At 40.6% G+C, this 19,927-nt stretch overlaps 1 protein-coding gene across 1 annotated transcript in view; it reads left to right on the forward strand.

Annotated features, from left to right (window-relative positions):
• Window positions 1-19,927, forward strand: part of FRMD1 (FERM domain containing 1) — a 93,492-nt gene that overhangs the window by 45,449 nt on the left and 28,116 nt on the right. Inside the window, exon 3 of the mRNA XM_020970414.2 lies at window positions 13,647-13,737. Within this exon, the coding sequence (XP_020826073.1) occupies window positions 13,647-13,737 (91 nt within the window). The remainder of the gene's footprint in view (window positions 1-13,646; window positions 13,738-19,927) is intronic.

Consider the following 19,927-nt stretch of genomic DNA (forward strand, 5'->3'; position numbering starts at 1 on the left):
AATTCCAGTACAGTAAATATCTGTAGATATAGCCTACATTAATAAAAGCTCTTTGGGGTATGACTGTAAAAATTTTAAGAGTATAAAGGGGTCCTGAGACCAAAAGGTTTTAAGATTGGTGCTTACAATAATTTTCAGAGAAGATACTGACCTGAATTAATAGAGGGAGTTTCCTCACCTGGAAATCACCGTTTCAGTTCCTACTGCTGTAAATAAAAGTACATTTTAGATTAAAGAAGTTTTTATAGATTTACCTTGGAGGTTTTTTATCATGTATGAAATTATTCTTCTGGGAAAACATGTTTCAAGGTCTAGTTGACAGACTTTTAAGAATTTTTAGAGAAGCAGTGTTGTACCATTGGATAGAAAACTGTCTTCAGAGTCAGGGAGACCTTTAATATATACTGGCTTGGCTGTGTGACCCTGGGCAAATCACTTAGTATATCAGGACCCAAGACTGGTGGCTGGTCTGCCCTTATAGAGACTGTGGGTTCAGTACTGAGAATTTCCCATCAATGAAATCACAAATCTGTACTCTCCCTCCAAAGTAACTTTTTGACATAACCTAAAGTTGGTGATTCCCTGTATTTCTCTTCTTTCTGGCTATTGAAATATCGAAGGTGGCTATGTTTGAGTGATAGAACTATGTTGTTGTTTTTCCTTTCCCCCCCTATCTTCTGCTACTTCTTTGCCACTCTTCCTTTTTTTTTCTCCCTAATTTAACCCCTATCTTAAAAGATCTAGTTAGTTCTTTGGAGACAGAGTTTCTTGATTAGTGACAAAAAAAACAACAACAACTTTCCAACCACATTTTGTTGAATTACGGAATAGAGTTATAAATATCCATGTCAGTGAGATGTGTCCGTGTCCCTTTTGGTGGATGGTCCAACACTCAAGGTGCACAGAGAATATGGAGTAGTAGTTTCCAGTTAGCAGTCAATAAGCATTTGTTGAGGAGATGATTAACACAGTGAAGGCTGCTAGCATTAAGGGTTTTTTGTAGAAGGTAGACTTTTACCTGGGACTTAAAGGAAGCCAGGAGGCAGAAATAAGGAAGGAGAGCATTCCCAGTATGGGAGACAGTCATTGAAAGTATCCAGAGCTGGGAAATGGAATGTCTTATTCAAAGAATAGCGAGGAGGCCAATGTCACCGGATCACAGAATATATGGCATTTGGGGTGGGGCCTACAGTTAGGATCTAAGAAGACTAGAAAGATACAATGGGACCAGTTTGTAAAGAACTTTGAATGTCAAATAGAGGATTTTATATTTCATCATGTAGGTAATAGAGAGTTTACAAATAGGAATGGGGAGGGATGTGTGACACGGTTAAATCTTCACTCTAGGAAGATTTATTTGACAGTGGAGTGGGTGAAGGGTGTTGTTAAAGGGATAACAAAAGCAAGCAGCTAGGTTTGCAAAAGTAGGTTTGCAGACTCAGACAATTAATACAGCATTCCTATGTACCCTGACCTCCCCCACCCCTCCAACCCCTGCTCAGTTGGAAGGATGTCAGAGGAGAAAGACAAGCATCTACATCTGTGCAACACACATCCAAAGTTTTCTTCAGATTTACCAGGATTGTTTGGGCTGAAGAATGCAGATTCCTAGCATAATTGACCTTTAACATTTTAGCTGACTGACCTCATGTTCTCTTACCTACTGATTAAAAGCCAATGCCTAATGTGGCTTCAACATTATAAAGCCAGTAAAGAGCAAAAGAAAAAAAATGTTCATATTAAAACATTCCTCACACAGGTTCGTACTGGTTTCAGAAACCTCTTTCAAATAGTACTATTGTTGGGGAAAAAATTTGAATTGTTTTTCAAGCAAGAGCTTCTTAATTGTCAAGAAGGAACCCTCAGTATTTACCTCAACTCTGAACAATGATTCTCTTTCTAACAGTAATAACATACCCAACCAGCTTTCCATCTCTAATCCTGTTATTCAAGTGTCCCCGACCTAGGCTAAGTTTGCCTTTCTAACTTTGCTTTTCCCGTGTGTTAGAGTAGAGCAGGAAAAGAGAAGTCTTCCCATTGAATTCCTCACATTTAGAGGAGGAAACAATTTCACACCTGAATCTACACACACCAATTTCAGATTCACTCCTCACCTTCACAACTTTGGCCAAGAAACTGATCTTGCCTTTAGAAAAATGGCTCCAGCCAGACTTAGGGAGAGGAAGAGGGAGGGGTAAGGTGGCTAGCTGCCTCAGATGTAAGCTTCCGGTAGGTATGACAAGGGATGCTTTCTAATATTCCTTTAATGAATGCTCATGGTTGAATGCCAGAGAGTGCTATGTATTTCATGAGCTAAGCTAATTCACACGTTATAGCAGAGTTTTAAAACTTCCAGTGGATGGTATTACAGAAAGCACAACTTTCAAACCTTGCCTAGGGCACACAAATACCCTATTCTGTCTCCTGGCCTAGTGGAAGATTTACTTAGGAGGAGAAAAGCATATGTTGGGCAACTGTAGGGGAACAATCCTAATTCCCAATGAAAAGGAAGCTTCCTCATCCATCCTGGCTGTATTTAGAGGGTTGGAGTGGGCAAAGAGTCTATAAAATTATTTTGTGTAGGGAGGAAATAAATGGGGGAGAGGGGAAACACTTAATTGAGGGAGAGCAAGGTGAGGTACTCAGACCTCTACCCCAAAAGAAACAAAAAGTAAAGTTTCCTCTTTGTGGTCTGGAGATCTTTCCTAATGGCCATGGGGTGATAGCTTTCCTTGAGTAGTTTCAGAAGATTCAAAGCAGTGTCTCCAGGGATGGGTGTTGGCATAAAGGTGGGTCTGAATAGACTTGGGGAGAACTTGGGAGCAGCTTCTTAATTTCTTATCAGGCATTCCAAGCTGTCAGTCTTCAAGAGTTTTAACAAGTGGGACTGGTTTTCCTTTGCCAGTGTGTTGTGGTAGAAACAGTGTAGGACATGGACAGACACAAGTCCAGATCCTCTCTCTGATACATACTGGTTATGCTGCCATGGGTCAAATCCCTTGATGCCTCTAAACCTCACTTTCCCTATCTGTAAAATGGGGATATCATTATCATGGTAGTTAACTCATAAAATTGTTAGACTCAAATGACATAGTGTTTAAAAAACTGTAAAATACCATCTGAAAGTTAGCTGTTGTCACTCCTGGGTCTGGAGAGTAATGGATACATAGCTGGTCATGGTCAGGGAGACATGGGCTTAAGTCCTTCCTTTGACATAGATACCAAGAGTATGTGCACAACAGAATTACCAGTAAAATCACAGATCCAGACCAAAAGTAAAATAAGGTTGCTTGGCACCTTGTTCTGAACTGTCCTTGTGAGGAGTAAATAATCCTTCTTACCTTCTAGGATATCCAGGGACAGATCCCCAAGTTTAGGTGAGTACCTGGACATTTGACGCTTTGGGCAAGGACAGAGCTCCTTCAAAATAAAGCTGATGTTTCCGTAGGAGCCCTAGAGAGGTTTAAAAAAATTTTGTTTGTTGTTACTGTGAACTTGACACATACCAGCGGGAATCATACCCTTACCTGTGTATGCTCTGCCCAAAGAAATGTAAAGTTTGATCTTTGAAACCTAACAAGATATCTGGGGTTTACAGTCTAGATTTCTTTTTTAAGGACCTTGCCTTAAACCCAATTCACTCTGGCTCTCATTGATTGGCCAACAATAGGTCCCAGCCCAAGTCCCACTTAATGGTCATTGTTTGGGCCCTGATTGGCTCTGAGTAAATGTAAATAGCAGCTGTTTCTCTTTTGGCCAGAAACCCTGAGGGTCTTCCCCTCCCAGATTGATTTTTTTTTTTAACTAGGTAAAAGAGGCCATATTCTTTGTCTCATTTCTTACCTGCTCTTAGTCACTTGAATGGGCTTTGCCTTAGACATACGGAGACCTGGGGAAGACCTTAGCTTAAAAAGGCCAAGGTCTCCTACTGCATCCTGGACCATCTCCACTCATTCTGATCTAAATCTTACCACTGGACCCAGATGGCTCTAGAGGAGAAAGTGAGGCTGGTGACTTTGCACAGCCCTGCCTCACTTAAATCCAATTCACTTGCGAATCATAGCATCACCTTCCTGTTGCCATGAGTCTTCAAGAATGAAGGACAAACAATAACAACTACCAGCGTATATGAGCATTTCCATATACAAAGATCAGAAGAAAGAGGATGGTCCTGAAGTCATGAACATCCATTACTTCAATGTATTATAAATTCAGTAGATTATTTCCAAAGCTGTTCATCTTGTCTTTCTCTTTGAACCACCCTCAATTCTCTTTTTTTCTAAAGTCATTATTACTAACTTTTCTTTCTCACTCCTTCCTCTGCCACCAAAAAAAAAAATCAACAGCCAACTGATTGTCCCTTGTGATACATAAGAATAGCCAAGCAAAACAAATCCACCCATTGACCATGGCTGAAGATACATGTTGTCTCTCAAATTAGACTGTGAACTCTTTGAGAGAAGGAATTACGTTTTTGCCTCCTTTCCCCCCCTTTTGTATCTTCAGTGCTCTGGCACCCAGTAAGCACTTAAATGCGTGTTGACTGATTGTTGATTGACTAATGAGGTTTTTATTTGCTGCCTCAGTATGTTGCTGAAGCTTAGTGATTCCAGAGGGACTTTGGAAGAAGCCAACATCAGGAGTTTAGTTGATCAGTAGGAATCCCAGCAGATACTGACGGTTTAGTTGGTCAACAATAGCTTGTTCCAGGTGGGTAGTTAGACTATGGAAGAACAAGAAATATTGTTGATCCAGGTGAAGAAGCTTGGGTCCAAAGACTTTTGAGCCCTTTGAAGGTAGAGAGGAAGGTAGTGAGAGTGAGTAACATGGCCATTGATAACAGGTAAAGTCCATTGTTTGGGAAGCCAGCAGGGGTAGAGGAGGAGCAATGCTACTGAATGGAATTAAGACATTCGCTTCCAGGTTAGTTCCTCACCTTGCAGGGGTGGGCAAGAGCTTCCTCATAGATAACTGGAACCACAGAGAGGAAAAGCCCAAAGGGGGGCCGGTAGACACTGATTAAGAGTGGATTTTAACATCAGCAGTGTCCTGAGCACTGCCACTGTTGTGATTTAGGGTTGCTGATTAGGGAGAGGTGGGTGAAACCGCTCCATTTCCATCATGGAGACTAAAAGGTAAGTAAAAACCATTAGATAAGTTTTGTACACTTTAAAAATATGTTTTTGATGATTTATTAAATAAACTTCAGTCTGTTATACCCTTTCCCCATTGCCATTCCAGGGAGATCCCAAGGCAGCCCATTTTACTTTTTTGCATTCATCTGGATGATTTGATTACATCAAGCCTCAGCTTGCTTCTTTGTAACTTTTTTTTTTTTGGTACTTCTTTGTAACTTCTACCATCTCCTAGTTCTGCCTCCAACCCCTCCCACGCCCCCATGAAGCAAGCTGAACAAATCTAATTATTCTTCCATTGGTCACCCTCTTCAAAAACCTGAACACCACTATCTTGTTAGAAATATGAGACCAAAGAATTATTGCCCAATGTTCTATCAGCTCTTTTGGGTGGAGCTAAAGCTGTTCAAGAGTTCTGCCCCAGGGCTGTGAGGCAAAATAAGGCTGTTCCTTCTACTTAACAGATCTTTAGATATTGGCAGAAGGCTTTCATATCCCATCCCGAGTTTTCTCTTTTTCAGGACATATAGTCTCATTTCCTTCAACCAATCTGCATGCAGTGTGGGCTCCAATTACATCGCCATCCTTGGTTCTGTTCCTCCAACACAGCATTCCATCTCTGTATTCTGAGCATTCTCACTGGCTGCTCCCATGTTGGGAATGTTCTTCCTCATATGTGCCTTCTGGTTTCCTTGGCATCCTTTATGTCTCAGCTAAGGTCCCACCTTCTTTACCACCTAGATTTTGTTTGTTTGTTTGTTTTGTGAGGTAGTTGGGGTTAAGTGACTTGCTCAGAGTCACACAGTGCTAGTAAGTGTTATGCATCTGAGGATTTGAACTCAGGTCCTCCCGACTTCAAGGCCAGTGCACTATTCACTGTGCCACCTACTGCCCAAGGTCCTACCTTCTGCAAGAAGCCTTTCCCAGTCCTCCTTAATCTTAGTGCCTTCTCTCTGAGACAACCCCAACACACACACACACACACACACACACACACACAGAGTTTTTCCTTCTTATTTGTACATAGCTGTTTATGTGTTGTCACCTTCATTCACCTGTGAACTTCTTGATAGCAGCAACTGTTTTTTCGCTTTTCTTGTATCCCCAGAGCTCAGCACAATGCCTGCATATAACAGGTGCTTAATAAATGTTAGTTGACTAGCTGACTGATTGATTGGGTCTTCTGAGATTTGTTGAGCATCTCCTCTACTCTGAATAGGTTTCATCTTCCTCTAGGGTCTTTAGTGTGATGTGAATCTTGCTTAGCACTGAGTTCAGGTCCTCATTGTTTAAACTCAAGGTCTGCTCCTGTTCTCAGATCCCAGATCCCATACAAGCTTTTTTTCTTCTAAGGTGGCAGAATACCTAGTTTGTAATGTAGAATATTTAAGATGGAAACAGCACAGTATTAATAAAACAAATAAACAAAAAACATGGCGTATTTCTAGGTGGAGCAGAGTATCCTGAGGAAAATGTCTTTCACCTTTTGAGGGGATTCTTTTAGCAGAGGAACTATGGTCTACATTCCTTTAATGAATTAACAGTGTGGTTAATAATTAAGGAGCTAAGGAGACTGAGATAGGTCTACACACTAGGCCCTGCAGGGATATAATCGGTACCCTTCAAAGGGGTATAAAGGAGGCTGATGCCCTTTATCAGATACTATCTTTTCTTTGCTTAGACAAACCAACAGTGAGAAACTATGTCTGTCTTTGGCTTTTCTTCCAATTATTTACCAAATCCAATTCCCCCTCCCCCCCAAAGTTACTTCATCACCTTGTCACCTCTTCTAGCTTTCTAGTGCTGAGTACAGACCTCTTCAGTAGCCTTTTTTAAAAAAAATAGTAGCCTTTTAATAGGTCGTCCTGACTCCAGTCATCTTCCTGCTACAATCTGCCCTTTAGAGGGATGCATTGCCTGACCTCAGACTATATCAGAAAGCAGTAATCATTAAATTATTTGGAGAAATAGTTCAGTGGAACAGACTACCTAATCAAGAAACAGAAGCATTTGAAAACAGCAGCGCACTGTTGGAAAAACCCAAGAATATAAAGAAATTACCGTTGGAAGGACTGACTACCCCTTTTCTCAAGAGCTGCTAGAAAAACTGAAAAGGCAGAAATTAGGATCAGACCGGTATTTTGCAATACGTAACACCAATGAAATGGATACATATACAACCTGAATATAAAGGTCACATCATTAAAAAAAATTAGGAGAAGAGATTCCTGTTATAACTATAGCTAGGGGAGAATTCCAATCTGTCCATACCACTGCTGAGCTAACCTTCTTATTTCTCTGCTCCTGCTCACCAATCTCACTCAGTAACATTCATATTACTTGGTTGGCAGCATTCTGCTTTTCCAGCCTTATCTCCTATTGCTTCCCTCAATGCTATGACACTACCTATTGAATGTGCTTTGTTCACATTCCATTTTGCTCCCTTTGTTTTATTATTCTCTTTGACAATAATGTCTTCCCTGTCTGTTGAATTCCTCTCTCTCTTTTTTAAAGTACAACTCAGAGCTTACCTCTTCTTGAAGCTTTCAACTATTGGCCCTAACATTCTTGGTCATGATCCACATTTTCCTCTTCTTCCATTTTGCTTAGTATGTTTTTTGTTTTGTTTTGTTTTTGTACCTGTATATAAGATATGGTCTAGTGATTTGTATATTTGCCATGGCCTCTTAGTAGGCTTTGTGAAGGCAGAAAACACAGAGATGGCAGGGATTTCAGAGTGCATCCAGTCCAACACATACCTGAACAAGAATTGGCTATCTAATATTACTGGCAAGCAGTCATTCATAGAGAAGACCCACTACCTCTCATGCTACCTTTTGACTATTCCAGGTGTCTAAATGTGCCTTCCTAAAACTTTAACCACCTATTCCTAGTTCTTCGGTCTGGGGCCAAACACAGCCAGTCTGATCTCTACCATCAGGTCCTGAACATGAGTATCATGCTGTCTCTGAGTCTTCCCATTTCCTAACTAATCCTCTCCAATTGTGGTGTGTTCTCCAGTTCTCTTTCCTTCTGGGTCACCCCCGTCCGGACATGCTCTAACTTGTCTTTGTACTCCCTAAAATGTAGTTCCCAGAAGTGAACACAGTAATTCAGCTGGAGTCTGACCTGGTCAGAGTACTGTAGAATTATTGCCTCTTTCATTCTGGACCCTTTATCTTTCCTAACCATTCTAGCCTAGCATTGTCTTTTTTTGTTTTCTATGTCACACTGTTGGGGTTTTTTTATAGGAGGTCTTTTTTTTTTTATAAAACTGCTGTCTAGCCATGCCTCCCATATAGTATACTTGGGTTCAAAAAATAAGTTTCACAACTTTACATTTATCCCCATATCCAATCCAATCTGTTGCAAATGCCTTTATAACGTCTCTCACATACATCATCTGCTCTACACTCACACTGCCGCCATCTTGGTATAGTCCTCGATAATTCCACTCTTGGATTATTGCAATAGCCTTCTGATTGGTCTGCCTGCCACAAGTTTCTTTCCACTCCATTCCGTCTTCCACTCAGCTGTTAAAGTGATCTCCCTGAAGAACAGGTCTGGCCATGTCACCCCCATTCTCAGTCAACTCCAGTGCCTCCCTTTTTCTTCCTGGATCAGATATAAAATTCTTTAAGGTTCATTCCCTTTATAACTTTCTCTACCCCTACCTGCACACACCTTTCCAGTCTAATTACAGTTTACAGTCTCTGCTTCCTCATCCACTATGATACAGTGACACTGACCTCCTTGTTGTACCTCACACACAACCCCCCATCTCCTGACTGAGCATTTTTATCCAGTGTCCAACATGCCTGGGATGCTCTTCTCTCTTCATCTCCCCCTATTGGCATCCTTGGCTTTTCTTCAAGTCCCAGCTAAAATCCTGTTTCCACAGGAAATCTTTCCTTTAATTCTAGCTCCTTCCCTCTTTTGATGATTTTCAATGTATCCTAACTATGACTTGTTTGTACATAGTTATCTGCATGTTGTCTTCCCCATTAGATTGGGAGATCAAGGTCTGTCCTTTACCTTTCTTTGTATCCCCCAATGCTTATCACAGTGCTAGGCAGGTAGTAGTTGGCTTAATACATATTTATCAACTGATTGTTAAGTTTCATCTTTGACCCATTATTCTAGATGCTGAGATCTTTTTCTCATTCTATGTAATGTGTCAGTTTCTTTTCCCATCTTTGTGTCAACTGCAGCTTTGACAAACTTGCCTTCTACGTAGTGATCAAAGACATGGTTAAAAATCCTTGAGCATTTTTATGCATAAGAACAGAGCAAACTTCCAGGTTGAAGCTTGAGTCTTTAATGCTACTTTTTTTTTAACCAGTCATTAAACTATTTCTGAATCCAGCTAACTGTACTTTTTGTAGTCTTGTCCAAAGGTACAGCATAAGAAACTTGTAGGAATGTTTTGCTGAAATCTAAACAAACTGTCCCTATAGCATTTCCCTATCTCCCAGTTTAATTGCCTCGTCAAAAAAAAAAAAGAAGGAAATGAGGTTGGCCTAGCATGACCTGCATTTTGGCTTTTAGGGATCACTGCTCCCCTTTCTCTATACAGTCTTGTATACAGTTCCCTTAATAAGGGATGTGTCTTAACTAAGTTGCCTCTCCTTTCCTCTCAGTAGCTAAAAGGGAAGTGGCTTAAATGTTTGTTAAACTGAAATACTACTAGTAGAGTAATATAAAAGAAAGAAAAAAATCCTAAGGCTGCATTGTTATCATTTTATCCTGACAATGCCTCGTGAGGTAAATATCACCACTACCACCCCTTTTTTGGGTGTTGTTATTTGTTGTTGTTGAGTGGTTTCAGTTGTATCCATCTCTCCTGCACAGTGATCCTATTTGGGGTTTTCTTGGCAAAGATACTAGAGTGGTTTGCTATTTCCTTTTTCAGCTCATTTTTTACAGATGAGGAAACCGAGGCTAACAGGGTTACGTGACTTGCCCTGAGTCACACAACTAGTAATATCTGAGGCTGGATTTGAATTCAGGACCTCCTGACTCCAGGGCCTGTACTCTATGCACTGTGCCACTTAGTTGCCTCAAAAAAATAAACTGCCGTGGTCTGTCATTTCCTTCTCCAGCTCATTTTACAAATGAGGAAACTGAGGCAAACAGGGTCATGCAGCTAGTATGTATCTGAGGTCGGATTTGAACTCAGGTGCTTCTTACTCTAGGGCTGGTTAACCACTGTGCCACTTAGCTGTATTCCCCCACCCCATTTTACTGATGAGTAAACTGAGCTTTGTTGAGATTAGGTGACTTTCTGGATTATTCAACACAGCTAATACGCAAGCACCAAAAACTAGATTTAATCCTGACTTCCCTGACTCCAAATCTGATAATTTTTTTTTTAATGAATCACCATTTCTCTTGATAATTTAGTGTGGCTGCCCCGTAACTTTAAAAAGAAAATTTTTTTATTGTTAATGATCAACAAACAAGTATTCCAACTTGGGGAAAAGAACAAAACGAGAAGATTGTACAAAGGAACTGTGAACTTGTGACTTAGTAATGTTGGGCCCCTGCTTCTGTGTGAACGAGTCTCATCAGCTGATTTGTTAAAGGAGACCAGGCCCTTCTAAAAATTGTCAACGTCACCCATTATTTAGTGACCCAAGAGAGACTAGCTCTCTGTGATTCACAAAAAGTATGGTCCATAGCTGCTTTCTGAGCTTAGAGGGCTGTTTGGTTGGAATTACACATGTGCATAAGACTATATTTACTTTTCCTTAACTCAGTTTTTGGTGATGAAGAAGGCTGATAAACAGAATCTGCTGGATTTTCTTCACCTTGTTTGACAGACCTAGTTCCTTTTTTATTGTATTCTGTACCATCCATAATTCTTTTACTATAAGTAGGGAGTTAGGGAGTGAGAGAGTTGCCTGTGACTTGTTGGGTGAAATTCCAGTGAAGCTGTTACTAACTGTGAGAAAGACGTCTACTGTGTCAACAACACCTGTCTGGGTGTTTGGAAATGTTTGGTGGCAGCAGGGGGAGGTGGGGGAATAGCTGATGTTGGTTGGTTGGTTGGTTTTTAATGGAAATAGCAGTTGCCTGATGTGTTCAGACAGGAATGACCCTCCCTGAGTTGAGGTCTCATTCCAAGAACAATTCTACTCTCATTTTAATTCACTGCCCTTATGTCTTTCCCTCCATCCAATATGATGAGGGAGTCTAGAAGAGAATCCCTAAAAAGCAGAAATTGGCCTGGGTGATGTTACCCAAGGATGGTATCATTTAAAGAAGAGAGCAAAATTTGGAGAAAGTGATCATTAAAATAGGAGATTTGCTCAGCACAATAGCTTTTGGAATAGATGATTTATCATCTTACCTTTTGGACAGAGTTGAATAACAACCTGACATCAAATACCACTTGTTAGACACTTCTTAGTTTAAATCCTTTGGGATTCCCTTATCTGCATAAGGATACATTTCTTTGTTTAAAGGTCCATATTTGTGTTAGCAACATGTGCTAGATGATGACTCAGGCTTATCCTGGTTTTAAAATTCTTTGCGTATAGTGTTTCGACCTGCTTTGTCTCTGAAATGACCAAGTGGACTAGACAGTCTCTTCAAGTCTCTTCCAGCTCTGAAGTGCTGTCCAAGAGCGTTCATCCTGTTAATAGGGTTTCCTCTCACTGGTTGTATCATGGTAGAGACGTAGTTCCATATTGTAACCTTTAACCACTCCATATCATCTAATCTGCAGCATAGGAGCCAATAGTTCTTAATCACTGCCTCTGGTTTTAATGCAGGGTGAGGAAGCCATATAGGGGACTTGATTTTGGACCTACCAAGGCTATCCACAGGATAATGGGAATGAATCTTTTTTATTACATAACCAAAGCCCAGAGTGACATTGGGGTTCTTTGTAGGTAGAAAATTCCTCCTGAAGATTCTGGCTTCTGGTACAATAATAATGGAGTAATTCAGAGGTGTGTGCATATCTGTTGTTCTGATGAATGACCCCAGTGGAAATAATCTAGGCTGAAGGAAAATAAAGATTGATTTTCCAGACAGAGAATTAGTATAGTGTTCTACCAAGGATTGGCACTCATTCAAAAATGTCTAGGGACTGACAATTGACAATAGCTAATAGAAAAGGGAACTATAAAAAAAACCCACATTTTAAAGAATAAATTTGGAGCATGAGAGAGAAACAATTAACATGTGGGGTTTTGGCCCACGTGTTTTTTTAGTGGAGAAGGATAACCAAATTTTTAGAGTGAAATAGGGGTGGTACTGGCTTGGGGTGGGAAGGGAGAGCGAGTCTACAGTCTGTCATAAGCAGATTTTCGCAGGGTCCATCACTAAATGTCAGAAGTAGTTTTCAGAGACCTCGAACTGATTCTTGCCCTTAAGCTCTCACGTCCTATTCCCTAAGTTGCTTATTCTGTCTCCTCTGGGGGTTTTGGTGCTCCACCATCTCTCCCTTCTCTGGATCTGTGGGAAGCAGCCAGAATACAGTGCTGGTGCACACGGCTCTCCTGTTTCAGAGTAGAATCTTCTTCCGACTCACTTGTCAGGCAGTCTGGGAAAGGTCAACAGCAGTAGGAACACATTCTCACACTCAATCAGTTAAGACTTCTCAACTTGGATCCGAGGGGAGGGCTGTAAAGAAACTTATTTCATCTTTATTTATGTATTTACTCATTGATTCATTTATTTATTCATTCATTCATTTCATCTTAATTTATTTTCTTATTAATACAACCATTTATTTATTTCATTAAAAAAAACTTTGAGTTCCAAATTTTCTTCCTCCTTCCAGCCCCTCTCCCACCCATTGAGAAGGCAAGCAATATGATCAGTTATTTATGTAAAGTCATGCAAAATATAATTCCGTATTAACTATGTGGCCCCAAAACAAGAACAAGAAAAATAAAGTGGAAAAAAAAATGTGGCATATTTTATCCTTCAGCAGACTTCTTTCCTCTCCAGGCTGAACTCCTGCCTCATCTCCTCAGGGCTTTCTCTCCTATGCCATAGAAACCTCTTTACAATCTAATGGCTAGGGTACAGACTTCAAGTCAGGAAAACCTGGGTTTAAACTGCACCTCAGATTCTCATTGGATAGACCTAAGTGGATCAATCAGTGTCTGAAATGCAGTTTCTTAATCCATAAAAAAATAGTATTCTAGTACGTTTGTGTGTATATATGTATATGCTATAGTATATATGGTATAGTATTACATTTAAAATCCCACAAGGTAGTTGGGAGGATCAGATAAGAAAATGCATATAAAACAGGAAGGATTTGCAAAATGCTAGATCAAAGTTATTATCATCTCACCTTGCAGTAAAAGAATCATGTCCACAGAAGGACAACCTGGCAGACAAGGACACACTGCTGAGATGGTTTATTTGCCTATACTGACATCAGAACTCGATCATCTTTTTCTTTTTCCTGGAGTACACTTTGGTAGCAAGGTCTGTGACCCACAGAGCTCTCTCATTCCAAGTTTTTCTTTTTTTTCTTTCCTCATGTAGGTAAAAGCCACAGGAAGAGAGCTTTTCCAGCAGGTGTGTGACTTGTTGAGCATTAAAGAACCCCACTTCTTTGGCCTGAGTGTTGTTCGAAGTAAGTATTGACGCATACATAAAAGGCAGGGCTCCCTTCCTTCCCCTTCAGCGTTTGTTCAGCTGTGATCCCACAGGCCCTTTGCATGCCTGTATTGTCTGCAGTGTCCCATGCTTATGCCTGTAAGTAGTAAGGGTACACTGAGGGCAGTCCCTGAACTGCAGAATCAATACAGTCAATGTGTTCTGGGGTCCCAGCTTCTGACCACCACCCTTGAATGGCTGTGTCTATAACCATCAAGATACAGTGTGGTGGTAACAGTGTGCTGTCTGGGTTCATTCTCCAATTCTTTTTCCTTCTGAGTAACAAAGAGCAGGAATTCCCATCTTAGTTGAGCTAAGATTCTCTGAGCTCTCATTTTGTAGGGCTGTCTAGAAACTCTGCTAGACCAGTCTGATTTAGGATTACTTCCCCTTCAAACATTTTACTTTCCATCCAAACTGGCCAACTTAACTTAGTATTCCCCTCATACTATTCTAATTCCCTCTTTTGTGTCTTTGCATGGCATCTGTCCTGCATCATGTCTGGGTGTCCTCATCATCCCAGGATATTCTCCATCCTCACCTGCTTCTTGGAAACTTCATTCATTAGTCATCAGTGCCCCACTCTGTAACCATTTTTTATTAATTTTTGTATCTAACCTGTCTTACCTTATCCATTCATATGTAGCTCCCTCCACAAATAGAATATCAATTCCATGAGGGTAGGTACTGTCTCTAATTTGTATTTGTGTCCCAGCATTGAGTATGGTGACTGGCACATAGTAAACACTTTTGACTTTGAAAGATCATTGATACATGGCTGTTTACTCTACCATGTCAGATCTCATCCCATTAAGGGTTACTAGACCGAAATTATACATCGTTTGACATTCAGCTTTCATGGTATGATCCTCTCTTCTCATCGAGGCTGGTCTTCCATTGACCCAACAGTCTGTTGTCAAGTACATGCTTGTAGTTTCTCCTGTTTGGTAAGACTTACTTGTCTTCCCCTGCTAGAGCCTTTGAGAACCCAGGCTCTTAGGGGCAAGATGACCAGGTGTTAGCTATTCTTAGCGGAGGTGAAAATGCTTCTATAGTTTACCATTTGAAGGAAACCTTTCTAGTGATCCACATATTTATGGAAGACTCAAAATCACAGAATTTGAGAGCTGAAGGGCCCTTAGTGGTGGCCATGTGGTCCAGCCCTTATTCAACAGTGTCCACCCGCTGTAACAGGACATGTGATCATCCAGGCTCTACCTGACGTCTTCCAGGGAAGGGAGCTCACTGTCTCAGGGCAGCCACATTTCAACATTTCTGAATGTTAGGATGATAAGTTTGTTGAAAGTGTGGCATTGTGGAGGCAACTTGGAACTTAAAGTCAGTAAACCAGGGTCAAATCCTGCCTTAGATGTAACATGCATTATGATCATGGGCAAATTTTTTAGCCTATCACAGCCTCTATTTCTTTGTGTAGAAGGGTATAAAGAATATTAACTCTCTCTATCTCACAGGATTATTCTGAGGAAAGATCTTTGCAAATATTAAAGCACTCAATATATTACATGTGAGTTGTTAGTGTTGAACCTGCCTGTCTCTGATAGTTTCCTGTGTTGTATGAGAATAGAAGTTAGAAGAAAAATCTCAACATGCTTTATTATTAAGAGCATAAGACAGGGAGTCTAAACCTGTCTCTGTCATAAACTAGCTATATGGCCTTACATACTCTGGGCCCCAGGTTTCCTCCTCTGTGAAATGATCAAAATTAATTAATCATCTGTTTTTGAGCCCTATCTTAGGGTGGATTTTCATTGGTTAGGGTACCATTAGTGGTCATCTCTTCTAGGTGGGTCATCTAATGACATGCCTGCTGCTTTGTCCAGTGACATTTAACTAGTTAAGGTTTAAAAGATAACCCATTCCAAGTTTTGCTTTCATGTAAAAGACTTCAGTCCTTGTTAATACAGCTTAAAAAACAGCTAAGCCCTCCCTTCTTTCCTTTGCTGAATGATTCTTTAGGAAGTTGGAAGCTGTTTTCTCAGTTATAATTTTATTAGTTTCTCTCTGAGTGTAAAAAAAAGTATAATCTATTCGAAAGTGTGATGGTGAGGAGGAGGGGATACACTAAAAAAACAAACAAGCCAGAAATGGTAACTAACTCATTTAGTGAATCTCATTCCAGTGTTACTCATATATGGCCTTACTCTTTCTGCATAGCTGGGTAGTGAACCATGCAAGCTAAAACCTATACTGGTTCTAGAGTTTTGAATCTTACTGATCAAAGAGATATCTGGGATTGTTTTGCCCCATGGTCCCTTTTAAACTAATTATAGTAAGGGCAGAAACTTCCCCCAAAATCCCCTCTCTCTCTACCCTTCCCTGTTTCCATTAACTTACCTCTCCCTTATCTCATTGCCCATCAGTCTTCTGTGCCACCCACCATATTCCCTTCACTTTATTGATTTGTGACCTGACTAGGCTACCTTGTGTTTGTTAGAGACTAAGGCAGTAGTGGCCCCCTAGGGTGTACGTGATGTGTGGTTTTTGAAAGGCCTGTGAAAGGGAATGACAAGGATAGACTATTTGCTGGAGATGGTGAGGGGCAGTTCCCATCAAAGATTAACCATGTGCATGTTTTTGTGGTGGTCTTTTTTTTTTATCCTCATCTCAGCCACAAAAAATGAAGAAATACCTGAAAGTTCTTTCAAAGACACTAGGCTTTGCTGTAATGAACTGCAAGTGAACAATTCTTTGCAGATGGCCCCAAGGGTTTAAGCCCTTGTTCTTCAAGATCATTTCTCTTAATGGAAATTGAGTCATATTAGGAGGGGAGAAAGGTTGCCACATTCTTGTTGTACCTGTTCTCTAGATAAACAGAATTCCCCAGGGTCTTTATGCAGTTTGATTTTTAATAAGTATACAATTTTCACCAAAGGGGTGTTTGCTCTGAGGAGTTTGTTTTTGACCTTTTCAGTAATGACATTCACCACAAAGCCAATGTGAGTGGTGATGAATTTGGGAAAAACAAATTCTTGAGGAGAGGGGAGGGAAAAAAAGCTAAGCTGCATCATCATCTGACAGGTCATAGAATACAAAGTGGTGGCACCACTTTCTTCTGACATATGATGATCTGAGAATGTACAGTGTTGGCCTTAAAAAAAAGCAATTAAAAAAGAAAACCAGGAGTAGATTTAAAAATCCTTATGTGCCTTTGTGTTTCAGGCCACAGACTCTTAGTGAATGCAGGCTGCATGTATGAGTATGGCTATTTTGCCAAGAGATTTGTGTTGTGAAACAGCTGCATTAATTAATCAAATTTCTTGAGCCCTTAATGCAAGTCACCATACTGGTTTCTGAGGAGAATACTGAAAAATCCAAGATGTTGTCCTTGTTAATAGGATTTTTATTTAGAGCTGGAAGGCACCTTAGAGGTCTTATCTAGTTCAACTCCCTCATTATACAGAAGAGGAAACCGAGGCACAGAAGTTAAGATACTAGCACAAGGTCATTCAAGGATGTTCTCAAGAAGCCTGCAGGATTGTTGTGCAGAAATATATCCATACCTGTATTGTGGAAATGGCACTGTACTCACAACATCTGAGTAGACGTTTCCTAGGTGTATGACCACTAACAAGTCATTGAACTTTTCTGAACCTTACTTTCTTCATCTATAAAATAGGGGTAATTATATACTACCTAGCTCAAAGAGTAGTTGTGAGAAAAGTGCTTTAAAAAAAACTTTCAGAAACTGTTTCTAGAAGAAAGCCTGGCCTTAAAATGTTTTGGAATCTTATAGGAGGAGGAGGAGGATCCTAAATCCTTTATGGGTTCCTGAGCCCAGGGAATGAGGTTGAAGCACCGAGTGGCAGAGGAGAGCCATTTTGAGCTTCATGGACAGGAATCAATCTGTTGGCAGTGGCCATGGGATTGAGGCTTAACCTCTAGGAAGTCTATTCTCATTCCCCCAATTCATGGTCTCTTCCCTGATCAGTTGTACTAGCTTTGTATCTGTATGCCTATTGTATTCCCACCCCCACACCACATCCCTGGGCACAGTGACTGGTTTTGTTTCTGTAGACCCAGTCCCTTGCACACAGTAGTGGAGAACTTTTCATTATACAGCTCCCTAGCAGACAGAGGACTTGCAATTTCAAAGGCAGGCAGACTGAGAGAAGAAAGCTGGTTTTGGGGAGCAGGACTAAATCTTCCATTATAGGTTAATTGGATCCTACTAGGCTTCAAGCCCGTATAGTCAGTGTTTCATTATGTGGCTCTTGGACATGGCGTAGCTGACTTTGCCATGGCCATGGCATCTTTGCTATTGAAGTACCCTCTTCTTTCAAATGATCATTTTGGGCAATCAGCAGGTTAAGTTTTAGCTTGCATGGCTCAATACCCAGCTATGCAGAAAGGGGAAAAAGCACGTACATATACTGAATATATGCAAAATGAAGACAAGATAGTTTTTTCAGGGGAGAGCATAGTAGAACTAGGGAAATCAGGAAAGGTTTTACATGGGAGATGGCACTTCAGCTGCTTCTTAAAGAATCCAGAGCTTCCCAAGTGACAAAGATAAGGAGGGAAGAACATTCCAGGCCTGGGGCTTAGCCATTCCAAAGATAACCTTCCTTGAGAAGGAGGGATGGATTGCAGGAATGGAGGGAGTGATCACCTCGTACTCCTTTGTAAAGGTAGCGGTTGACTTTGTTCAGCACTGAAAACAGGCAAACATACCTGACAGCATTAGGAGGGGTGGGAGTTAGGCCAGAAGAGCATACAAAGGGGGGATTGTTAGGTTTATCAGCAGCTGATATTTTCTTAAAGAAGGTGTGTTTGCTCTGCAAAGGAAGTTCCCAGGTGGGAGGATTTTCATATTAGTGCCAGCCAGTCAGTTAATGCCACCTCCTCCTACACGGAGGACATGTGAGGTTCCATGTGGTGCTTCCCAGCCCTCTGAGCTCTGCTGAACAATGAGGGGAAAGCAGGTTGCTCCTCTTTAGGAAAAGTAGCCTGGCTGTCCGCCTACACTCTGTCTAGGACTACCTCTCTTCTTCAAAAGGAAGAGGCAAGATCAGCCGAGAGAACCTATGGAATGTGCTGGATTTCCTGGCTCCCAGTGCCTTTCCTATCACTGCAGAAACTAAGGTCCAACAGGCCAGAAAACCAACTTCAGCCAGTTGACTTTAATTTGATAGAGCTCCTTACTGGGATGAGTTAGGTAGAGCACAGCAAAACAGGAAATCAGAGGCCTTAAACTTTAAATAGTGAACTCCCTGGCACTCATAAATGCATTTTGATTGATTTGATTAAATTATCTTTTAAAAAGAGAAAAATAAAATGTCAAAGCTGGAACAGATCTTAAGCTTTATGCTTTATAAATTGGAGGGACACTTTGTCCCGTTCTATCATTTTCTAGGTCTAATATTTCTTATATATAAAGATTGCATCTTGTCCCATATCACACTAATTTGTGGCTGAGCTAGTCTTGTTGTTATATCTCACATTTACATAATATTTTTGTATTATTTACAAAATACTTTTAACAAGGATTTAGACTGGGATCTCTGGCCTTCCCAGAGAGTAATGAAATTCCAGTTTTGTACAAGTTTTCAGGGATGCTCTCTATTGCCAAAGGCCTCAGGACACTATCTTCGTATAGCATGAGGTGTTTGTGACAGATAAGGTCAATCAAAGTAAACTTGCGAGACTTTCAGAAAGATATTTTTAGGACCTCAGGTCCTTGGTGTTCTAAGATGGGCTGACCCTGCCTAGGCAGAGGTGAATTAGATCAACGTCACCACCGGTTTCCTTTTTCTACCCCTGCTTTATTGCCCTTCATGTATTCTTTTCCTATTCCTCTTCTTTATCAAAGCCTGACATAAGAATAAGCTCTCAGTTATTCCTACTAATATGTAGCTGCAAAGACCTTTGATACCTTTCCCAGAAGAGATATTTACATTTCAAGGAGGTATAAACCCTTAACTCCACCGTGCCCCCTAAAAAAAGTTTAAAAAAGGAGGCATTTATATCTCATTTTACAGTTTACAAAGTTCTGTTATCTCATTTTATCCTCATAGCAATCCTGGGAAGTAGGTGCTATTATTATCCCCATTTTACAGATGGGGAAACTGAGGCAGATAGCAAGGTTTTTTTTTTAATGATTTACCCATTTGTCTGGTAAGGAATAAATTCCTTGTCTTATATTTTGG

The sequence above is a fragment of the Phascolarctos cinereus genome, unplaced genomic scaffold (assembly GCF_003287225.1).
Source record: "Phascolarctos cinereus isolate Bilbo 61053 unplaced genomic scaffold, phaCin_HiC Scaffold_5;HRSCAF=322, whole genome shotgun sequence".
In the NCBI taxonomy this organism is placed as follows: Eukaryota; Metazoa; Chordata; class Mammalia; order Diprotodontia; family Phascolarctidae; genus Phascolarctos; species Phascolarctos cinereus.